Source organism: Xenopus tropicalis, chromosome 3 (genome assembly GCF_000004195.4).
Source record: "Xenopus tropicalis strain Nigerian chromosome 3, UCB_Xtro_10.0, whole genome shotgun sequence".
Classification (NCBI taxonomy): Eukaryota; Metazoa; Chordata; class Amphibia; order Anura; family Pipidae; genus Xenopus; species Xenopus tropicalis.
Window position 1 is genome coordinate 71,729,951 of NC_030679.2, and position 24,691 is coordinate 71,754,641.

Genomic DNA, 24,691 nt, shown 5'->3' on the forward strand with positions numbered 1-24,691 from the left:
ATCCACATACCTAAAATATGCGTGTATAAAGTGACAAAAAGGTGCTTTTTCCAAAAAGAATACTTTTTCTAAATGGTTGACAAAAATATTAGCAAAAGACGGCGCTTGGGAGGTGGGGCTATGGGTTCGGGTGTTCGCTCTGTTGTTGACTGGTTGCACTTGGGAGGGGGCTTGGTGCGGCCCGGGGCTTGTTGTGTGCTGTGGTTTGGGTGGGGGCTGGGGCGGTTCATCTGCGTGGAGGTGCTCTCCTCTTTTCTAGTGGTTGTATTTATAGTTTATGTATGTGAGTGTATAGATTGGTAGGTGTGGGTTAGGTGTGCTGAGTTTACTTGGATGGGTTGAACTTGATGGACACTGGTCTTTTTTCAACCCTATGTAACTATGTAACTAACTATGTAACTGTCCAATACCTTTTGTGTATTATTTTGTTGTTTTATTACACTTTATGTGATCATTTTATTGCATTTTTAGCCATTTTATAGCATTTTCAGTTATGCATAGTTGTTGTTTGCTTGACTTTGTCTGTAAAACTAATTTGCCCAACCCAAAATACTCAAACTGTGATTCCGACTACAGATATCACTAGGAAAAAAAACATTGATTTTAGTGATTTTTTTGGGGGGGTTTTAGCAATTTAATTGCATTTCACATTGTTCTTTGTTACTGGTCTTGCAAATGGACATTTTGTCTGCTGTATTTCAATTTAGCTTCCTCTGTACACCAGATAAATCTAAGCATATAGGGCATCAAACTGTTCAGTAGACCCCTGACATTCATATTTAAAGTGTTTTAATATGGGGGTACATAATGAGGTAAAATGCAAGCTTTGGTTTTTATGACATTTCTGAAAATCATCACATTCTGTTTAGCATAGCTTTGTAGTTTGCAGTAGAAAGATGTATTAACCCATTTTTGTTTTGTCAGAATGTGTACTTTCGGAAAAACTGTTCAGTGGACCCTTGGCTTTCATATTTAGGATGTGTTTTCTTGGTACCTAATATGTTTCTGGCATAAATCCCTATATCATGAAAAATATCAATTTCTTTTTTTTTTTTTGTGTATTTCGAGCTCTAAATCTTGTTCCAGAAGTGGAAATACACAAAAACTCAGGCAGATTTAGAAAACTCAGGTTCTCCTGAAATATATAGTTTGCCTACCTAAACTTAACCCTTCCCCCAGTAAGGGTGTCTGCTTCACAATTTTCCCTAATAGTGGGTGAGTGGTGACTCATTTGTAGATACTTTAGCACTAAAAGGGTTACATAACTGCCGAAGTCTACAATCTTTAGGTGAGCAACACAATGCTCACAAACCACTAGTTTGGGATCACTGGGTTAGGGAATAAGTGGCCAGAGATTACCACAGATATTTTAAAGCAAAGTGCCTGATGTTGTCTCTACTTCCTGTCCAACAGCAACACCCTATAAAGGTTCATGCACATATATATACAGACACTATGTTTTTAGTTTATTTCCACCATGTTTTTTGCCTTAAAAATTCTTTATTTCCAGTGGAACACCATCAAGTTTGCACAAAGACAAAATGCTTAGGAAAGAAGATGATTTTTGGATAAACATGAAGAATGAAGAAATTAGAAAAGTAATAATGACACCATTATAGCTTATATCAAGGTTTCACACACATACACACACACACGTATATATGTATAAACATTTACCTATTCAAACCAGGTTTTTACAATAATTATTTTTAACACAGAGATTTCTATTTAATGCAATCATTTCACTTGAAAAGCAGACAAAAGGTGTTTTACAGCATAATAGCATTTGATTGGAAGCATCATTCAGTACCCAGTACCTAGTGTTTGCTTAGCAAGAAAAGTCATAGTATGTATCACATCAAAAACCATAGTAGATTAGTATAATTCAACAGTTCAGCCAATTTGAAAAGGCCATTCTGTGTTTCTGTAAAATGATATAACCACCAAGATTTACAGAAGTATGAAGATTCTTATAAGAGCTTCTGAAAAAAAATATACAGCTCATCTAAATAAACGATTTTTATAAAAATATCCTTCTTAAATAGCGTGTCTCATTGGGTAACCTTAAACATTGTCATTGTAAGTACTAATGGCCTACCCTCTGGAATCATATAATTCACGGTGCACACAAATCAACCAATGGCATGCTAGGTCACATGCACCAAAAATGTACAGTTCTGTCTTTTGCTTCCACACTTATTCCTGTTAGAGTTGCATTATTTCCCATCAGGTGATCTCTGAAGGAGTACACAACCCACCACAAAATGGTAGCTCTAGTAAAATTCTTTAACAGGCCACTAAATATGATATAAACAATAAGTTGGTGAACTATTTATTCGGACGATATAGTTTTCCTTTAAATGCATAGCAGAAAGTTGTATTTGAAGATGCCCCTAGTGATATAATATGAAAAAGAGTTCATCCATTTAATAATTAAACATGTACTCTAACATTTATTAAATGAATCAAATTTGGCATTAAAAAAAAAAAGTCCAACTTGATGTTCACAAAAACGGAGGTTGTCTTCTAGCTGGCTAAAGAACAAAAAACAAAAGGAAAACTTATCAAGACCAATAGTTTTCTATTTTAAACATGACTTGCTATTATCATATGGGATAAAATTGAAAATAAAAAGTGGACAACAACATTCCTAGCCCATTCCCTTATCACAAGATCCATTAGCTGTAATCTAAAAGGTGGCCATACACCGGACAATTGTAGCTGTTGATATCGATCCCTTAGACCGATTCGGCAGCTTGTAGGCCCGTGTAGGGGCACAAACGACGGGCCTGCCCGACTGACATCTGGCCTGAAATCAGGCAGATCTCGATCGGGCAGGTTAAAAACTTTAGTCAGATCGGGGACCGCATTGGCTCGTTGATGCAGTCCCCAAACCGATTGCACCTATTACCGGCGCTTTAATTACTAGGGAAACGACCGGATTAGCCTAAAATCACCCAATATTGCCCACCTGTAGGTGGGGATATCGGGAGAAGATCCGCTTCGCTTGGCGACCTTAAAGGTGGCCATACACCTTCAGATCAACGAGCCGATGCTTTCCCCGATCCGACTAAATTTTTTTACCTGCCGATCGATATCTGGGCGATTTCAGGCCAGATATCGGTTGGGCAGGCCCGTCGTTAGTTCCCCTACACGAGCCGATTAGCTGCCGAAACGGTCTAAGGGACCAATATCGGCAGCTAGAATCGGCCACCTTAACTCTGTAGTAGTATTTCAAGGATTTACTTATTTACCAATATCATATCTTTCTAGATAAAGAAGTGTATTTATACTTAGGGTCATAAACTGAAGAAGAATGTTAATGATGGGGTGGCAGAGGTAGTCTTAATAGACAACAATGCAGCAGCACCTCTAGTGGTATTGTACTGAGGCAGCAGATGCTATTGCCGCTTATAAAGAATGCATAAGCAGCTGGAGCTTCTGCATTATATTTAAAATGACCTCACAAGGTGCTATAACATTGCTGTCTTTAGAGACTCGCTGTTTTGAGGAAAGCAATATTACAGGACCCTATCCATTCCCTCATATATGCATACAAAGAAGAAATGTTCTGTGTGCAGATTGAGCCTCATAATCTTCTAAATGCACTCTGTTGTGTTAATTAAAAATAGAGAATTCTGCAACCAGTCCCTTCAAAAAAACCGACTAGGTGCCCTTCTACTGCAGTTTGCCAAAGAGCTTTATTTCTGTGTATACATGTTAAACACTGAACCAATTTACCAATAGCTGCCAAGATAAATAGCTGCTCTGTGTTAATTTTTCGTGCATGTACCCAGAGGATATCTGTGTGATTAAATGAGTTTAATATAACAGAACTTTGAGTCTTACCACTACACTGAAGCATTTTCCATTCTTTCTGAATAACAAGAAGTTTTTCATTAAGGTCCTGAATAATTTCTAGCGGTGGTGCTCTGTGTGGCCCAAAGTGCTTTTCTCCAGGAGAGCCTGACATGCATTTGACCAACATTTCACCCAGCTTTGGTTCTGTTTCCTGTTAATCAAAAGGAAAAAGGAATTGTATAGAAATGGCCTATTTATTAAATATCAGGTTAAGGGTCATAATCAATAATGGTTGATAAGAAATTCTGATGGTTTAGGGCAAGGGCACACAGGGCAGACTGTCCGCCTGCACTAATCCGCAGGCTGACAATCTGTCCCATGTTCCCTTTCCCTAAACAGGGCTGACAGAAATCGAAGCTACTTCACTTTTTGTTCTTGTAAGGTAGATTATTAGGTTACCAGAATACAGATAAGCATACAGTGGAGGAAATAATTATTTGACCCCTCACTGATTTTGTAAGTTTGTCCAATGACAAAGAAATGAAAAGTCTCAGAACAGTATCATTTCAATGGTAGGTTTATTTTAACAGTGGCAGATAGCACATCAAAAGGAAAATCGAAAAAATAACTTTAAATAAAAGATAGCAACTGATTTGCATTTCATTGAGTGAAATAAGTTTTTGAACCCCTACCAACCATTAAGAGTTCTGGCTCCCACAGAGTGGTTAGACACTTCTACTCAATTAGTCAACCTCATTAAGGACACCTGTCTTAACTAGTCACCTGTATAAAAGACACCTGTCCACAGAATCAATCAATCAAGCAGACTCCAAACTCTCCAACATGGGAAAGACCAAAGAGCTGTCTAAGGATGTCAGAGACAAAATTGTAGACCTGCACAAGGCTGGAATGGGCTACAAAACCATTAGCAAGAAGCTGGGAGAGAAGGTGACAACTGTTGGTGCGATTGTTCGAAAATGGAAGGAGCACAAAATAACCATCAATCGACCTCGCTCTGGGGCTCCACGCAAGATCTCACCTCGTGGGGTGTCAATGATTCTGAGAAAGGTGAAAAAGCATCCTAGAACTACATGGGAGGAGTTAATGACCTCAAATTAGCAGGGACCACAGTCACCAAGAAAACCATTGGAAACACATTACACCGCAATGGATTAAAATCCTGCAGGGCTTGCAAGGTCCCCCTGCTCAAGAAGGCACATGTGCAGGCCTGTCTGAAGTTTGCCAATGAACACCTGAATGATTCTGTGAGTGACTGGGAGAAGGTGCTGTGGTCTGATGAGACCAAAATAGAGCTCTTTGGCATTAACTCAACTCGCTGTGTTTGGAGGAAGAAAAATGCTGCCTATGACCCCCAAAACACCGTCCCCACCGTCAAGCATGGGGGTGGAAACATTTTGCTTTGGGGGTGTTTTTCTGCTAAGGGCACAGGACAACTTATTCGCATTAACGGGAAAATGGACGGCGCCATGTATCGTGAAATCCTGAACGACAACCTCCTTCCCTCTGCCAGGAAACTGAAAATGGGTCGTGGATGGGTGTTCCAGCACGACAATGACCCAAAACATACAGCAAAGGCAACAAAGGAGTGGCTCAAGAAGAAGCACATTAAGGTCATGGAGTGGCCTAGTCAGTCTCCGGACCTTAATCCAATAGAAAACCTATGGAGGGAGCTCAAGCTCAGAGTTGCACAGAGACAGCCTCGAAACCTTAGGGATTTAGAGATGATCTGCAAAGAGGAGTGGACCAACATTCCTCCTAAAATGTGCGCAAACTTGGTCATCAATTACAAGAAACATTTGACCTCTGTGCTTGCAAACAAGGGTTTTTCCACTAAGTATTAAGTCTTTTTTTGTTAGAGGGTTCAAAAACTTATTTCACTCAATGAAATGCAAATCAGTTGCTATCTTTTATTTAAAGTTATTTTTTCGATTTTCCTTTTGATGTGCTATCTGCCACTGTTAAAATAAACCTACCATTGAAATGATATTGTTCTGAGACTTTTCATTTCTTTGTCAAATAATTATTTCCTCCACTGCAAGTCCATTATATCTGTGCTAATATTATGGTAATAGAAATATATTAAAAATGGTAAAATGATATTGAAATACCATTATTTCAATAGCAATTGTTAAAATGTAATATCAGTAGTGCAATCTGAATATTTTCTTTCCTCATTTTGAACAATGTAAATAAGTGTATTAATACAGTCAAAGTTGTATTGGTATGAAAAATTTTCCAATTAACTGTAAATTGGTAACATTGAACATTTTTGTAAACTTTGCCCTTTTTCTGTACCTCACCTTTTTTAAATTTGGAGTTGACTATGGTTAAAAAAAAAAAAAAAAAAAGTATTGTCAACTGCCATGCCAACATACATTATTACACAGTGCACTTGCCCAAACACGGTATATAACCAATAAAAAGGCAATAAAATGTCTCTTACCGGAATAACAGCAATAATTCTGCCATTAGCTAGACCCTGCAACAGACTAACGAGTAGAGCAATGTCCTTATCCCCAATAGTTCTGTTACATCCTGTGGTGATTATAATAAAGTCAGGCTGGTAGTTGTAGGCCAGTGGAAGTATACAGCAGAATAGAATATAGAAGAAGCTGCTGTATTCATCAGAACACTGTAAAGCAAATAAAGTGTTTACATCCTACAGTTATCAGGTACATTCAATCATATTTATTGAATCCATTGTAAATATATTTATCATATGTCATATAAAGCAAGACAATCACATAACTTAAAAATAATGGTGAAGAAAAATAAAGCTTATTTGCTATTCCAATGTTTTAAGGCTTACTTACTTCAGTCCACTTCACATAAATCTGCCTGTTGTTACTCATGCCAGTAGGGTAAGCTCCACAGATATTCAGGCAAAGGAATTTTCTAAAAAAAATGACAAAGAAGTATAAAACAACTCATGTAATTTTTATATCCTGCCAAAAAGTTCTGTAGAACTCTTCTCATTATCAGATATATATAATTCATTTTATTAATACAAACATTAACAGAGTAGGCAGCTATGGATGTGCATATGCATGGGTGCATGCACCATGTACGCAATATGCCAAGACTGCAGAGGGATGTAATACGGGCAGGCTGGCAGTGGGGGGACATGCAGGCATTGGGCAGACAAAGGCACAGTCTATGGATAGGCAAAACAGGTATGTGCCTAGTGCCCCCCACCACTGTGAATCTTCTGCCTACCCCTAATTCCCATCATGCATGCACCCATCCCTGTTGTGAGTGTATGTCTTATAGCATTGTTTCCAAGGATGCTGTGGTGGGAATGACTGATATCCTGGCAAATTTATTTAAACTTAGGTTTTAAATATGCAGAAAGTGCTTTGTGGATAGCACTAGACATTAAGAAAAACAGAAGACTTTATCCCTTATAACACCAGAGATATAGTGGGTTTATTTGTGTTAGTTTTTTCCTTAGCATAACCTTAAATGTTGAAACTTAGATACTATGTTATTGGCAAGATCTCACTTTCTCTGCAACCACCACAACACAATACAATACCTGTTGCTGGCAGTAAAGGAACCCCTCTAAGTAAGATGGCAGCAAAGAAACCCCTTTTAATCCCAGAAAAGGAAACAAGCTCTTCAGGCAATCCAAGGATTAAATCAATCAATGGTGTCAGTCCAACAACTCCAGTAGCAGTTACACAATCTGATAACAACCCCCCTTCCATCCAGTATTGTGGATGATCTTCTACATCCTTTTTATACGGTTTTTGATCTGCCATCTGGTAAACGGTACTGCTGCATTTGTGTTTTGACTTATTACTATAGATATACCATGACCTGGATGAATGAGAACATTCACAGACATTTTTTCCTTAAACTTAACCACTATTCAAAGCCTGATGTGTGCTGTGCCAGAAATAGTAACAACACCTTAAACCAAATTAAACTATTAGCAGATAAACAAATTGGAAACATAATTGCTTTGCTTGCTGATTTAAATCTTGCATTTAACCTATCCCTCCCTTTTTCAAATCATGTATAGCTGACTAAGAAAGGCAATGGAGTGGGGTTAATAACTGCTAAAAGCAAAAAAACAAAAAAAAAACACTTACCCATCATTTTGTGATTCATGTTTCATTCCAATATCTCCAATATTAATACAATACAACCTGCAGGCATACATGACACAAACTCAATGGTATAATTGGAAATAAGGCCCCCAAATTTTTTTTTCGTTTCTCCTGACCCCAAAAATTTGGAGAAAGTGCAGTCTGTAGACTTATTTTTGTCTCAGCAGTTAAAATTGGAAAACATAGTCAAGACAATTTTTTCAAGTAAGTCTAAACTAAATTCTACTTTATTCAGAGAAAGCCAGGAGAAAAAAAAATCCTTCCAGACTTCAAAATGCTATCTGCCCAGTCACTGGATCAATATTTTAACCAGGAATATAAAAAAATTCTATTTTTCACTTCATAGTAATAAATATGACTCTTTACTGAAACCATTTCAGGGAGAGAATTCTCACAACCTTAACATTTTTTTAAACTTCCACAACTTAAGCATAATTTCCATTACATGTGGAAATACCTTAAAAACTATTTAATTAGGCATTAATAATTAAAAGCCCTTATGGTCTATCTGGTTAAGTTATTTCAAGAGTAACATTAATTGTTATAAAGCCAAGCATTATACTGCTTATGTATGACTTATAGGGAATTTTGACATTCAATAAGTGACTGAAATATACAAGCATTGATAATTCAGCTAAGTATAGTTAGTTAAAAGGGATCTAAACCCCAAAATATGAATTGGTGTAAATATATTTAGAGTGACCCTCTGAGCATTTTTACAGTTTTCATTTGTTTTCTGTTTTAAGTAATATCTGACATATGCACATTTTTACACAGCTTGGCTCAACAGCTTTCTTTGAAGGTGACTTTGTCTATGCACTTCCTTTATTCAGGGAATCAGGCGAAGGCTGCTGATTCCCAGTTGAGAAAAGGCCTTGTATTATCGTCCATTATTGTCTAAATATGCTTATATCTCTTCAAACTATTAAAAATAAAAAAATGTACGTAAACTGTAAAAATGTTGTGATGCACCCTAAGTTTATATATTCATTTTTTGGGTGAAGATCCCCTTTAATCAAGCTAAGGATATTTAGATCCATCTGTACTCAAGGAATGTCTTTGCCTGCATATAGGGCTTTAATAACCATTTCCATGGAGATAGTAAGTCCTGCTGTGCAAACAGCAATTTACGGTACCTGTCACCAAAGCTTAATGATATGCTTAAGTTATCATACTAATCAAATGATCAGCTGAGGATTTCTGTCTTTTTTACGTTAAATATGTGCATGTGTGTTCATAATTCATTTTGGATGCATAATTGGATAAAATATCCCCTGGGTCTGGAAACAAAGAGAAGCACACAACAAAATCTCACACATCACGAAAATGTCTTGAAGTGTCAACACATCCTCAGTAACTGAAATTAAAAGAGTGTATTAATAAAGTTCCCAAGGCAGGCTATCAAAGTTTTACCTCTCAAACTTACCTTTTTACTTCAGACGCTAACACATGCTGGATGGCAACAGCAGCACAGACAGAAGAATCAGGTGATAATGCAATAGCATTCATTGTCTGTAAAAAATCACTGCATTTTGTTAATGAACAAGAAATTTAGAGTTTGTAAAGTAAAACAGCACTGAAAATGAAAAGACCTATATCTTCTATTTTTAATGTGGTGTAACATTGCAAAAAGTGATTTGCACTTTAATTAATATCCAGTGTATTCTGAAAAAGCGTTCTCCAGAATGCTCAGGACCCCCGTATAAGGGGGTCTTTCAGTAATCCACTAAAAATCATTTAAACATTAAATAAACCCAACAGGATTGTTTTGCCTCCAATAAGGATTAATTATATCTTAGTTGGGATCAAGTACAAGGTTCTGTTTTATTGGGAGATGACCTTCCCGTAATTCAGAGCTTACTGGATAACGGGATCTGTACTAACTGCAATAGATATAGTCTATTGCTGGTGGTTGTGGTATTTCATCTATTTCTTTCCTGGAAAACAGTAGTCCATACCTTAGGTCTAGGATTCCTTCTGCCTTTATAACACAGAATGTAAAAAAAAAAAAAAAATATGCTTGCAAAGAAGGAGATTGTATTTTTGGACAAAGAATGGCACATTAAAATTATAAAACAAGCTTTCTGGACTCCGATGTCACCTCTATGGGTTATAATGTTTCCTTACGTAGAGACCTTATAGTCCAAAAAGCTTGCTTAGTAATATTGCTATGTATATTAAAGGTATCACAATTATGCCATTTTTCTTTTGTTTTTTAGCTAAATACAAAACTATACCATTTTTATTCAGTGAGCTATTGGCTAACACAATTAAAGAAGATTTCTGGACTCTGAGTTCCCTTTTGAAGGCTGACATTTTTACTAAGAATCCAAATATTTGCTTTGTAATGGATTCTATAAAAAAAACTAGCCATCACTACAGGTAAAGGCAGTGTTTAAGTTTAATTTTAGTTACTAAGCTTTAGAGTACAAATAAATTATCTTACCTGATACGCTATAAGTTTATTGAGAACAACAAGCGTTTTCCCCAAGGTAGCCAACATGCTTTCTTTTTCCAAAAGCTCATAAGGGAAAAGGCTGGTGTACATATGGGGAAAAAAAAGAAATAAAACTTGTCAGTTTTTAGTCTAGTAAATTATTAATGAGGTAAAATAACACAATGCTGTGCACTTCCAACTGGGATAAAACTGTCAGTTGATATTGTACAGAATGGTAAAAACATTAGAAAGTTTGTGTAACTTTTTGGCTAAAAGGCACTTTAAACACCAGGCTATGGTTAGAGCATGGGGCACATTGGGACTCTCTTTCAAAGGAGTGGGCCTTCGCTAATTGGAAGGTATTAAGAGGAATGATGTTGTACTACAACTCCCACTGGTACTGTGTAGTGTGTTAAAGTAATAGGATGCCAGGAGCTCTTGCAGATGAACTAATTAACTCTTTATTGTCCAAGACAGATGTTATTGTTATAGGGATCAGTCAATACTCACAGCAATTGAGGTAGAATGGTACAGTTGTTAAGTGCAGTTGTAAAGTAACAGAGCAGTGCAGCACCACAGTGGAGATAGATGTGAGATAATAGCCAGAAGTCCCAAGGATAAATACCTCTACTGCAGTGCTGTCCAACTGGCGGCCCGCGACCCCCCTCTGTGTGGCCCCCCACCTGTCTGGCTGCTTTGATGGCTTACCTTTGATTAAGCATTAAATGGTATCAGTACTGAGATTAACTGCCCCCCTGCATGGTTCTCACCTCAGATTCAGGCTGTAATCCCCCTGTATTGTTTAAACATGTAATCCCCTGTGTCTTTCACACCTTTTAATACCTGCATTTTTCACCCCCTGCAGTGATCACACCTCAGGCTCAGACTGTAATCACTCCCATTGTTCACTTCTTCACACCTCAGACATAGGTACTGTAGGCAGAGTATGGCACATACAGCCAGCATAGGGCAGGTAGAGTATGGCACACACAGGCAGCATAGGTCAGGGAGGGTATGGCACATACAGGAAGGGTAGGGCAGGCAGAGTATGGCACACAGTCAGGGTAGGGCAGGCAGAGTATGGCACACACAGGCAGGGTAGGGCAGGCAGAGTATGGCACACAGAGGCAGCATAGAGAAGGCAGAGTATGGCACACACAGGCAGGGTAGGACAGGCAGAGTATGGCACACACAGACAGCATAGGACAGGCAGAGTGCTGCCTGTGTGTGCCATACTCTGCTTGCCCTATGCTGCTTGTGGGAGGTGAACCTGGCAGGGGTTTGTTGTGGGAGTTTGTTAGCAGTTGGAAATAGCCATTAGATGGTCCTTAAGGTGTGTAATTATGTACTGGGGGTTGCTCTGCTATCCACAGGGGAAGAGGCATATGGAATTTAAGGGTATATCTTAATATGACATCATTCTTTCACATATGAATGATGGTTGATATCCCCACAGTAAGGACCAAGCATTTGGGATTTTGCTGTGCTACCACCATTGTGATAAAATAGGTGTGGTTTGAAGTGGGTGTGGTTTCAAAAAGGGGAGTGGTCAAAATTGGCTTCCATTAGCAGCCCTCCACCATGTATGCTAGAGAAATTCCAGCCCTCGGCACCGTAGAAGTTGGACAGCACTGCTCTACTGGACCGGATCCCTACAACCAATGGTGGTTCAGGGGTTAATACTAGCCTGACACCTGTGTCTGAACTGAGGTCCCTACAGTAAGGCAGCACAGCCTTGGGTGTGCTAAACCCACTAAATTCTCCTTTGTTGGAGCAAACAGCTGCTCTTGCTAAATAGCCCTGAACTTAGCCACACTCCTAGAGCGTGCTATGAGTCTAATCCTGCAAATAACTTCACTTCTTTCACGGGGCCCTGTCCCCGACTTTACTTTAAATGATATGGCGTACTGGGGCCTGTGTCTGCACCCAGGCTCAATGGAGAGGTGCACTAAGTAGCAGACCGGCAGCCAAAGAGGCCACACCTCCTTGCTAGACACTATATGAGGCTGCAAGGGGTGTGGACAACCATATGGGCCAATAAAGTATAGGCATAACTATAAACTGTGGATTTATGTGAAGAGGTAGGAATATCACACCATAGGGCATTTAACCCTATAGGTCCCTACATTTGTTACTCTGAGAGAAGCAAAAAATTGGCATTTAATATGCAGATGTATAAACTGGACAACTTAACTAGGTCTCAAACTTCTAAGCAGAATAGAGGAAAGTACACATATAATTACCCTATGACATACTAAAGACTCTGGTGCTTATTCACAACCATAATATTGTTATTTGAGCAAAATAGTTTCTTGCTGTACTGTACATTATTGCATGTAACATAGGATGGTGAAGATCTATTATAATGACATCTCTGACTCACCTGCTAGAAGCAATAACATGTTCCCTAGTAGCCGTTTCCTCTTCCAATAGCACTCCATCAGGCAAAGCGAGAGAGCAGCCCTCAGGAAGCACAGCACATGTTCTTAAAGGTGGTGCAGCAAATGTAATTTCCTTCATATGGGAATCCAGAAAACTATCAAACACTGCTGTATCAATGTTTTGCTGCTGGTCACTGGAGAGCTGAGAGTCAAGGTTTTCTTTAGAACCTGGGTCATGCGCTGATCTCAAATTGCCTGTTCGGTTAAAAAGAATGTTTTATATAACTAATTATAAATAAAATAATAATTATAAACTAAAGTGTATTTAGCATTATAGCAAGATACAAAAAATAGGTATAGTGCATAGATGGCCATTTACTCCCCCCAAAAGAAATAACTTCAAGGTCTCCAAAAAACATATGCCTTCAGTGTAATGATGAAATTTACTTTAGTAATAGAGTTATGCATTTTAGTAAAGCATCAATGGAAGGCTTTAGGCAAAGTTTAAATTGTTTAAACCTGCATTACCTTGTATAATTTGAAGTTAAAGCAGACAAATCATACACTTGGCATTTCTTCCTTCCAACCAGTCAGGGATCCAACATCCAAATATTAAGGGGGGGGGGGGGGTTCACCTTTGAGTTAACTTTTTGAATGATGTAGAGAGTGCTATTCTAAAGGCTATTATTAAATACAACATAGGCTAACATGTAACCCAGAGACTAAAGTATATGGTAGCGGAACTCAGGTATTGACTGTCGGCATCATAAATTTTAGTCTGTGGCATATAAAGGGTTAAATTGGAAATATAAATAAATATATGAAGTAATTTTAGTTGTTTCTATCTACCCTTTCATACCTTTTTCATTAAGTTATTATAATAAGATAATAAAATGTGTAATTACCATCACATAACAAGCACTTCCAATATGGAGAATGTGCAGCTCTTACATTTTGTATGGATTCCAAAGCACTGCAACAAAGAACACTTAAAAGTCATACAAAAATTCTTAGTGTATAAAATGTATTTCTACAGATGTCACAGGCTCCTTAGATTCAGAGTGATTTTATACCTATGGCATGGTGTCATTTCTCCAGTAAGTTTCGGTAAAGGGTCTCCAAGCAATGTTCTTACAGTCATACAGACAGATTCTGCTAATGACCGAAGATTGTATCCACCCTGCATGGAATGTCTGCATTATTTATGTTTTAAACAGATTTTATGGATCATACAAAAAGAAGTTCTGTATAAAGGTTCTTTCAGTTTTCTGAATCTTCACACCTTAAGTCAGTTAAAAATTATTTATACATTAATAAACCCAATATAATGGTTTTGCCACCAATATTGATTAATGTAGCTTTAGGATCAAGTACAAGGTAGTATTTTATTATTACAGAGAAAAAGGACATTTTCTAAAAATTAGAATTAGTTGATTAAAATGGACTCTGTGATAGATGTGCTTTCTGTAATTCTGAGCTTTCTTGAGATCAGTTTCTGGATAAGGGATTCCATACCAGTATTTACATAAAATATACATTTAAAAAAAAAAAAAAAAAAAAAAAATACAAAATGTACTGAAATAGTTACACACGGGAGATGGATTATCATAAATTAAACTGTGGAATACTGATGGATTCCCACCATTTCAAGCTTTAAAATTTTGAAGATTTTCCAGACTGTTCCATTTATTTTTAATTAATCTATCTCACTGCATTTTAGATTATGATAGTTTTATTTTTATCTAGTTCATGTACTTCAGTCAAATCAATCTTGTATCTATTATTTTTAATCAATGAAGGACGAGAGTACAGTAGCTACTCTTTTTGAATTTATCTATGACAAAGGCTCGTATATAGGGGGCCTATAGCAGGTCCAGTAGGGCACCAACTGATAAAAAGTTTCAATGTATGTTTCTGCAAAACTTAATTTCCAATTAAATGACTTTGCAATAGCTACTTGCTTTAAATATTGTTTATTTTTTTTAATCAAGCCATATGTTATCTACCCAGAACATCCTTTACTGCTAATGCCAAGTACATATATAGGCAAGAGGTACCTGCAGACAATATTTTATACCTAGGCAGATTGACTGTTAAATGATAATTAACAAGAGGAAATCACACACAGAAATACTTTGTAATATGCAGGTAAGTAAACATTACAGGACTGCTGTAATGACAATAACTACTTGCAGTGTATTTTACCCCAACAATAATAGAGAGAGTCCATCTAATATCAATATGTCACTGTTAAGATCCTGAATATAAATATATATATTATATATATATATATATATATATATATATATATATATATATATATATATATATATATATATATATATATATATATATATATAAACAAGTTCAACAGTGAAACATGCATTTATTGGTTCTAATTATTTGCAAAAATTCAAAAACAAACCATACTATACCAGATGACAAAAAGGTGCATCCCAAGTGCCACATGGTCCCCATACTCCGCCCTCAGTGTATTTTCATTAAAACTACTTGCACAGCATTTCATAATGCAATCATGCCTACTTAACACTTATGAATTGGCCAAGATGAGCTTAGTAGAAGTACATTTACCTCCAGAACTGCACATAGTTTGCCATCAGCAAGGTTCATAAGCATAGATGTGAGATGTGAGAAGCACTCAGGAGTTGCACACATCCTGCCCTAAAATGTACAATGAGTTCTATTACTGAGGGAGTATCAACAGTATTCAGCAAAAATAACACATACAATAAATTAACCATACATTAATATAACACAGAGTTGACACACTGGAGGCACGTAGGTCGAATGAGCACTGGGGCCCCATAAAAATCCTTTGGAGGGTCACAAAGATTCCTCAGACTTTACTGTATGACATCTTAAAATGAATATGGCCCTTGAACATGCTATATGAGAAATAGTTGGCCCACTTCCTATAATCAATTGGACAGCAGCGATAACAAAAATAAAGGCATATAAGCCATTAACAAGTTTCCTCTAAAAACTAATGTATGAGTACGTCTGTGAGCCACAAAATGTAAGAAATTATTCTAGGCCACAGTCCTATCTGTATTTTCTCAGACAGCAAACCCTAAAAAAAAAAAAATCTTGTCAATGACTGTGGCCACTGTGGCTAAAGCACCTTACTACATACATATATAATGCCACATGCTGTAGGTGGAGCTATATGCATAGGATGCATGACTGGCTTTAAATGAAATGGTTTTGTTTTTTAAAGAGTTAAAATACATAAAGCCAAAGTGGAATCATACATTAGCTCTATGCAAGAAGTAAATTACAGTGATTTTTATTTGTATGAAAGCATTTGCTGGCCTTTTCTTTATGATTAAAATGATACTAAATGACTTACTTCTGGATCTCCAATAGCGGAGTCATATCCTGCAGAAACCAGAACCAGCTCTGGATTAAACTAGAAAAAAGAAAATGCAGCTAAATCATTTTTTTTTTAACATCAAAAAAAAAAAAAAAATGTATTGTCTGTTTAACCCCTCTCGAATTAAGGTACAAAAAGCACAATGTGACAGCTGGTTCTAAAGATGAGCAGCAAGATATTCTGTAACATTTCAAATGAACTAAATATTCTTGATTGGTGGTACTCTTTAAGCATCCAAACAACTTTGCCGACACTTGCACTCCAGCAAATCACCACTCTCACTATTCTGTGAGAGCTACAGGTGATCCAATAATGAAAATATTATTGTAGTCCAATTACCTCAAATGCCAAGGGAAGGAGCACATGGAAAAAAACAGCAATATAATCTGCATTGCTCATGCCAACCTGAAAATCAAAGAAACAGGTTTACTGGATCACGGCTATTAGTTTAACATTTTCATTCTAAGTAATTATGCAAGACATAAAATGTCAATTTATGTAGCATTTGTTCCACAAAAGGTACAATGATTTATAAACAGATATTTTTGAAGATGTTTGAAAATTTAATTTTAGTAGCCTGTAAATGGTCATATTCTAAGACAATACGCAACTGTTGTTCTTTTTTGTGGTTTGAATTATTTACCATTTTAGTTGTGCAGCTGTCAGTTTTGGAATGTGAACAGCCACTTCTTTGCTAGGGTTACCCTAAACCAACCCTAGGCAGTCAATATGTAATAGAGATAAAAATAAGAATTAAGATAAAATGTAAACATCTGTCATTGTGGCTTATGGTTGCTGGGGTCAAATTCCAGCATGAGTGCTCAGGGTGAGGAGCCTGTTCAAAAGTAGTGTAGGAGACCATTACTACAAGCATATGGATGCCACGGAGCTTGTCAAGTAAGGGTTTTGTGAAGGTTTTATTATAGGGTTTAAAAAAGAGGTTGGGACAAATCCAGGGTGAACAATGACCCTTACTACAGGAAACAGCTCAGTGCAAACTGCTGGTTTCAGTCAGTTGGATCAGATGACATTTCTATAGCAGAACTATGAGCTTCACCTAATGGAAATAAGAAACTTTCTAAATATAGTCATTTAAAAACTGTACTGTGTCTTCAGTTTTTCCCTCATAAATCTCTCTACATGCAGGAGTTAGAATGAAATTTTAATAATCTAACCGAGTTACCTTTAATACATTGTCTAGCTAAAGAGAACACACACCAATGATGTATAAGAGCTGCCAAACAAAATCGGTCTCCTACTCATAAAAGGAAACAAAAGAATAACAGATTGCTAAAGAGAATAGTGAAGAGCAACTTTCATCAGTTTTTACATTTTCCAGAATGCTCAGTTGATTATCTTTAGAAAGTTCTTATTTTCATGATAAATGACCAATCAATACTTTTAAGTACAGCTAATATTGGATACCTCAAATATGTGCACTGCACTTCATGATGCACTTAATTCCCTATTTGAAGGGCAATGATGATGGGTATACTATTTATTAGACCACTTTAATTTTACACACAAGTTAAGGCATAGCTATGAATGCGCATATAGAAAAGCTAAATATATTTTTTTGAACAAAAGTAATTTAACATGTCTGGAAGGATTCTAACCCCCATATGAAATAAAAGGTGCTAAGTTTGCCCAGGAGCAGTAACCCATAGCAACCAATAAGATGTTTACTTTTGAACAGGTGACCAGTAAATTCTGCTTGCTGATTGGTTGCTATGGGTTACTGCTCCTGGGCAAACTTATTGCCTTTTATTAAATAACCCCCTTAGATTGCAGGATACATGGGACAGAGTCCTCCATCCTCTGGTCTCTTTAAAGTAAAACTGTACCTCAGAATGCTTAGCCAACAGACAGTTTATACCAAATTAAGGGGGCCAATTACTAATTGCTGGATTTTTTCTCCCCAATTCAAATTTTTAGCTCTAAAAGTCGCAACTTTTTCATGATTTACTAAGCGTCCAAACAGCTAAAAATCAGAATCCAACATGTATAAGTCAATGGCAGATGTCCCTTCCTTCTCCTTAAAAGATTCTTTTTTTGCCTCAAAACTTTGAAGTTTTGGATCTTTAACCCAGAGTTTTTGGGCGACATTTTGACAAAGTCGTAGTTTGTGACTTTTTCCCCACACGGACATTTTAAGTTCAGATTTTTTCTGTAAATGTCAGACATTTGTGGAAGTGAGCTTAGTCGAATTTTTAAAAATATTAAAAGTATCTAACTGGAATTGATGTATCAGTAAATGCTGGGCTTGTATATTTGCCTTGAGCCACCATTTAGTGATGGGCTGTGTGCTCCCTCAGAGATCACATGACCAGAAATAAAGCAGCTCTAACTATAACAGGAAGTAGTGTGGGAATAAAAGACAGAACTCTGTCCATTAAAATGGCCGATATGGCCTACCGTACATACTACTAAAAATTATATTTTTATAAAAAAAAATTTATTTAGATGAAGCAGGATTTTACATATGAGCTGTTATGTGATGTATTGTTACAGAGACTTACATTGTTTTAAGGTATAGTTTGCCCCTTTAACACAGGGGGTCATTAAAATAATTAATACAATTGAATAGCAAGTACAGTTAGAATAAAAATTCAGTCCTAATTGTTTTAATGACGACCATGTTATTCTGCTGTACAGTACACTGCTTAGTGTACAAGCAGAGCTATATAAATAAAAATATACATTGACAAAAAGCTGACCTGCACGTGACCCTATCACACGTCTACCTACATTCTGTGAATGATCCTTATTTATATCCCCGGGAACTGACCTGCCCATCCCTAACATCACTAGAGGGGGCAGGGCAGGCACGATTATATAAATGAGCTGAGAGAGGGACTGGGGACATGCTAACTGGTGGTTGGGTGGGAGTTTGGTCCCCTGGGTTTCGGGTTGCCTGTACATCATTACTATAGATATTCCAATTTTTCTGGTGGGTATTCACTGCTGCCATCTTTTTATATCGTTACATATTCATATAGGGGTTATATAGTACTGTAAGCAAGTTTATAGCTGGTTACTTGACAGTGGCAAAACTTAGCCCAGGTTACTACAAAATTCTTATGCACTCTAGATAAATTTAGAATTTAGAGATGTAAAGTGGCAAGTACAACCTTGTTCCATGGCAAATTTATGTTAAAGCCTGTGCCTTTCCCTCTGCCGACCGCATTATAGTCCGATTCGCTGAGATATGGCCAAAATGTTTTGTGCTCATAACGATGCCATGAGAAATAAAGAACACTGAAATAAAAATGGTGATGGATGAAAATGGAATTAAAATATTGCCCAGATGTTTTTGCCAAGTGTAAAACCCTTTTTTCATATAAATACGTCTTTTCATGAAAAAGATACTTTTCTTGTAGTATCCACAATTTCTCATTTGGTGGCTCTTGAGTAAGCAAAGTCTCACCACAAACCTAAAAGCTTATTTCTTAATCCATGCTAACCTAAATCTTGCAGGTGTGATCACTACATGAAAAATTAGTCCCTGTACTACTAAGTTAGCAGGCCCCCCCATAGGGGGTTAATGATTGATCACCTGGACCCCCTGGGCAGCGGTACCTGCCAACAAGCATACTGGGGGTCCTAATGAACCAAAACAAAATACCCTTGCACAAATGGTCAAGCCCCTGATCTGCCCTGGCTACACCCCACCATATCAAACTACTGCCAATGATCCACCCAAACCCTGCCTATAATCCTCCCCACTTTACAATGGCAGTTTTGCTATTTGCACTTTTGCATCTCTTGCCATACTTGTGAGCCACATGCAGCTGTAAAAAGTGTTGGGGGGCCACACAAGCATGAATAAGTTCTCTGGCGATGCCAAATAAGGGCTGTGGTTGGCTATTTGGTATCCCCATGTGGACTGCTGGCCTGCAGGAGGTTCTGCTTGGAGTAAAACTGTTTCTGTACTTTCAAAACCTGCCTCCAAGCCAGAAATTAAAAAACGGGCACCTACTCTAAGGCCAACATTAAAGGGGGTGAAGGGGGTGAAGAGCAACATGTTCCTCACGAGCCACTGGTTGGGGTTCACTGTTTTAGATATTCAGGGGCACAGATGGGTCTTTGCAGCAATAGTAATTCTGATAGACATGTCTGTGTTACTATTTGATACAGCTGTTTGAATATCAAGAAAGCATGCATGATTGGTGCAGCCTGAGGGTAGCTCAACTGTACAGAAAGTGGTGAACTGTTAAAACTAAAATAAATATGTTTATATAAGGGCCATTATTTAAGGTAGAAAACCTATAACTGTATGTATATCTTTTAATGATCTATTAATGTTGTCAGTAATCAAGAGGAACAGCACAGACATTTTATGTCAATTTCATAGATTCTATATTTTGCCAACAAGATCATACAAGATGTCTAAACCGTAATACACATTATTAAGGGTTACCAAGAGTTTTTCAAGGTTGCCATAGGCACTGTAAAGAAGCAGGGTATATTTACATTTTCTTTATTTTACCAGGCTGGGGTTAAACACTGCAGTGGGCAAATAAGTTATTACAGGTATCGGACCCCTTATCCGGAAACCCGTTATCCAGAAAGCTCCGAATTACGGAAAGCCCGTCTCCCATAGACTCCATTATAAGCAAATAATTCAGAATTTTAAAACTGGTTTCCTTTTTTTATGTAGTAATAAAACAGAACCATGTAATTGATCCCAACTAAGATATAAATAATCCTTATTAGATGCAAAACAATTCTATTGGGTTTAATTAATGTTTTATTAATTTTTTAGTAGATTTAAGGTATGGAGATCCAAATTATGGAAAGACCCCTTATCCGGAATACCCTTGGTCCCAAGCATTCTGGATAATGGGTCCTATACCTGTATTTGTTTTGGTTCTCACTCAGCAGGGGAAGTACAGTTTTTAAATGATGCCTTTATAATTTCTGCAGGGTGAGTTTTTAGGAGAAAAATGCAATTAATTGAGACTCACCCAGAAAAACAAACTGCAGTAAGATAAATCAAATTCCTACATTAATGTACCAAATTATCAAAATTAAAACAGCACAGAACAGACCTTGGATCCTCCTCAAAGATGTACTGAATTCCTTGCCCATGGTGAACATCCCAATCAACAATCAAAATTCTGAATAAATAGAAATAAAAGGAAAAATACACTGAATAAACAGAATTAACACTTTTCACAATAAATTACAAGTACTTGAAATACAAACAAATAGATATTGTATAACTTACTACATTCTATCTTCAACAGATAAAAACATTTATTCTGTTTAAAGGGATCATACCAAATTTCAATCCACACCCTTGGTCTCAAGCTGGAATAACCCTATGGTCTAGCATTCTGATTAACAATCAACTACCTACATTTGAAGCACTTCGAACCAAGTGGCCCATACCCGCCAAGTCATTCTACATATATCTTCAACTCTCAAGTTTCTACAAAGCAAACTCTTACTGTATAACTAAACAACTCTCCGCTATACAACAAAAAATCACTTCCTCAACTATGACAGGTGTGCGGATATCCCAATTCTACGCTGACATCAACTATCAATCCTCTAAACCAGTGATCCCCAACCAGTGGTTCCTGAGCAACATGTTGCTCACCAACCCCTTGGATGTTGCTCCCAGTGGCCTCAAAGTTGGTGCCCATTATTGAATTTCTGGTAAGGAGGCAAGTTTTGGTTGCATAAAAAACAAGTATAATTGGCAAACAGAGCTGTCTGTAGGCTGCCAGTCCAAATAGGGGCTACCACCAAATAGCCAATTATAGCCCTTATTGGCAGCCCCAGAAACTTTTTTCCATGCTTGTGTTGCTCCCCAACACTTTTTCCATTTGAATGTGGCTCACGGATATAAAAGGTTGGGGATCCCTGCTCTAAACCATCAGAAACATACTTATCTGCTTGGGAAAAGGATTTAACCACACCAGTAGACCCAATAGATTGGAACTCTGCCTTTACCTTGATCACAGCAACAACTAAATCAGTCAGACTAGTGGAACCTAGCATCAAATTGATGTACCATTGGTACCTAGTTCCAGCGAGATTATGTAAAATCTATCCACAATCATCATCTAATTGATGCTGGAGAGGATGTGGTCAGGAAGGTACACATACTCACATATGGTGGGATTGCCCTAAACTCACTCCCTTTTGGACCCAAGCGTTTGAACTAATAAATGAAGTCTTGGACCACCCAGTTTCTAAAACACCTCTCAGTGCACTTTTAAATCTGGAAATTGATCTTCTAAAACTCTCAAAAATTACTAGTTGTATACTTCTTGGAAGTGGCAAGACTTTTAATTGCACAAAGGTGGAAACATCAGGTATCCCAAATATGACGAAAATGGTAAACTTTGAATTTGAATTTTTTGATGCTAGAAACAAAAATTCTTTGAGTACTCATTGTAAGAAATGGTCTTTCTGGAGAAACTACAAGGTTGTTTTGAAAACAATTTCAAACAACTTTGCAATATACATCAGTTAAAAAATATGCAGCCTTTTCAAGATTTTTAATGTAATATGGTTTGGAAAAGCTACCCAAGCCTGCCCCTCGGTTCTCCTGCTGATTTGGCTGACTACTTTGAGACTCAAATAAAATGTAACAGTAGTGGACTATCCTCAGTCTGCCTTTAGCCTGCATCCTGCCAATCACACAATTCACCACACGTGATGTCAATAAAGAAAGAAACAGCACAGTGCAATGCATCATGGGTTATGTAGTTCCCGCATACTGTCCTGTAAGCTGTGAAAAAGGTGTCACAATTTATAACATCAATGTTTTCGTCCCTCACCAGGATTTCAAATAGTTACATAGGGTTGAAAAAAAGACCAGAGTCCATCAAGTTCAACCCTTTAAAGTGAACCCAGCACACACAAACTATACTTACCAATCTATACACTCACATACATAAACTATACATACAAACATTAATACTAACTGTAGATATCAGTATCACAATAGCCTTGGATACTATGCTTGTTCAAGAACTCATCCAGGCCCCTCTTAAAGGCATTAACAGAATCTGCCATTACCACATCACTAGGAAGGGCATTCCACAACCTCACTGCCCTCACCGTAAAAAAAACACCTACGCTGCTTCAAATGGAAGCTTCGTTCCTCTAATCTAAAGGGGTGGCCTCTGGTGTGTTGATCGTATTTATGGGAATAAAATCCCCTCTAATGTACTTCTACAGAGTAATCATGTCACCTCGCAAGCTTCTCTTTTCCAGAAAACAATCCCAACCTCGACAGTCTCACCTCAGTTTAAATCTTCCATCCCCTTAACCAGTTAAGTTGCACGTCTCTGCACTCTCTCCAGCTCATTAATATCCTTCTTAAGGACTGGAGCCCAAAACTGCACTGCATACTCAAGGTGAAGCCTTATCAGGGACCTATAAAGAGGCAAAATTATGTTTTCATCCCTTGAGTCAATGCAGTTTTTTACAAGACAGCACTTTATTTGCTTTAGTAGCCACCAAATGACATTGCCAGGAATTAGACAACTTGTTACCTACAAATGATGCAGAAAGAGAAGAGGGAAGGCCTTGCTTATTTTAGCCCTAAAGTGCCAAACCACATACTGTATTGTATTACAACAGCATGGCTGCATAGTTAGAGAGTGCAGGCACTAAACTGACCTGTAACCCATTGAAAACATTTGGCGCATTATGAAATGAGAAGTCGGCAAGGAGACCTCAAACAGCTGAGCAGCTTAAATCTTATAACAAGCGAGAATGGGACACTTCACTTTCAAAACCACAGCAATTGGTCTCCTCAGTTTCCAAACAATTAAAAAAAAATACATTTGTTGGTTCAAGAATAACATTTAAAACTGTAGATTGAATTTTGTTGCTACATAATCCTGTCAGAATCCCTATAATGTTTCTAAGTTTCAACATTTCATATAACGTCTTTATACTATTTTCAATTAAAAAAAAAGTGTTTTACGTGACTGCAAAGCATCCCATTCTTTTATTTATTTATATTTTTATAAGTATCCCAAGTTTTTGCAAATGGTGTTATATTATTCGCATACATGATCAGTTAATGTGGCTAGCCAAAATACCCCCTAGATAAGTTAAGAAAGGCTTCCACAATCTTATTGTATAGGATACGCCTATAGTTAACTTTATGAAAAAAAAATACATACTTGCAATATCACTTTTTCCAGTGGTGGACAACTAAGGGTGTCCCCAATCTAGGAACCATAACCAATTATGGTAAACTATTACCCTCCCACAACCTTTGGATAAATATCAACCTCCTCAACACCTCTGTTCTGTGCAAGAGGCACATTACATCGACAGACAGGTTGTGATCATAAAACACACACTTCATCAGGTTTTCAGCATTATAAAACGCTCAACCAACTACCTCCATAAAATAAGTAGAACTATACCCCCCCAGCTATAAAAGCCCCCTTAACTGGTCTTACTCGCCCCCCCCTCACGGCTCCCTTGAAGCCGATTCCCTGATTGCCCCAACTGCGCATGTTCAAGCAGGGTCCGTGTTGGCAGTGCAACCGAAACTTCTACGATTAAA

The 24,691-nt window shown here is 37.4% G+C and overlaps 1 protein-coding gene across 2 annotated transcripts in view; it reads right to left on the reverse strand.

Annotated features, from left to right (window-relative positions):
• Window positions 1-1,480: 1,480 nt before the first annotated feature.
• Window positions 1,481-24,691, reverse strand: part of hdac10 (histone deacetylase 10) — a 31,634-nt gene continuing 8,423 nt past the window's right edge. For both annotated transcript variants that reach the window (XM_002932181.5, XM_031898994.1), the window contains exons 7-21: window positions 21,198-21,266; window positions 19,278-19,404; window positions 16,486-16,551; window positions 16,123-16,182; window positions 15,345-15,434; window positions 13,826-13,932; window positions 13,658-13,725; window positions 12,755-13,007; window positions 10,381-10,471; window positions 9,361-9,446; window positions 7,917-7,973; window positions 6,636-6,717; window positions 6,266-6,454; window positions 3,850-4,012; window positions 1,481-2,534 (exon numbers count right to left, since the gene is read on the reverse strand). In XM_002932181.5, the coding sequence (XP_002932227.1) occupies window positions 2,527-2,534; window positions 3,850-4,012; window positions 6,266-6,454; window positions 6,636-6,717; window positions 7,917-7,973; window positions 9,361-9,446; window positions 10,381-10,471; window positions 12,755-13,007; window positions 13,658-13,725; window positions 13,826-13,932; window positions 15,345-15,434; window positions 16,123-16,182; window positions 16,486-16,551; window positions 19,278-19,404; window positions 21,198-21,266 (1,516 nt within the window). In that variant the 3' untranslated portion in view covers window positions 1,481-2,526. The remainder of the gene's footprint in view (window positions 2,535-3,849; window positions 4,013-6,265; window positions 6,455-6,635; window positions 6,718-7,916; window positions 7,974-9,360; window positions 9,447-10,380; window positions 10,472-12,754; window positions 13,008-13,657; window positions 13,726-13,825; window positions 13,933-15,344; window positions 15,435-16,122; window positions 16,183-16,485; window positions 16,552-19,277; window positions 19,405-21,197; window positions 21,267-24,691) is intronic.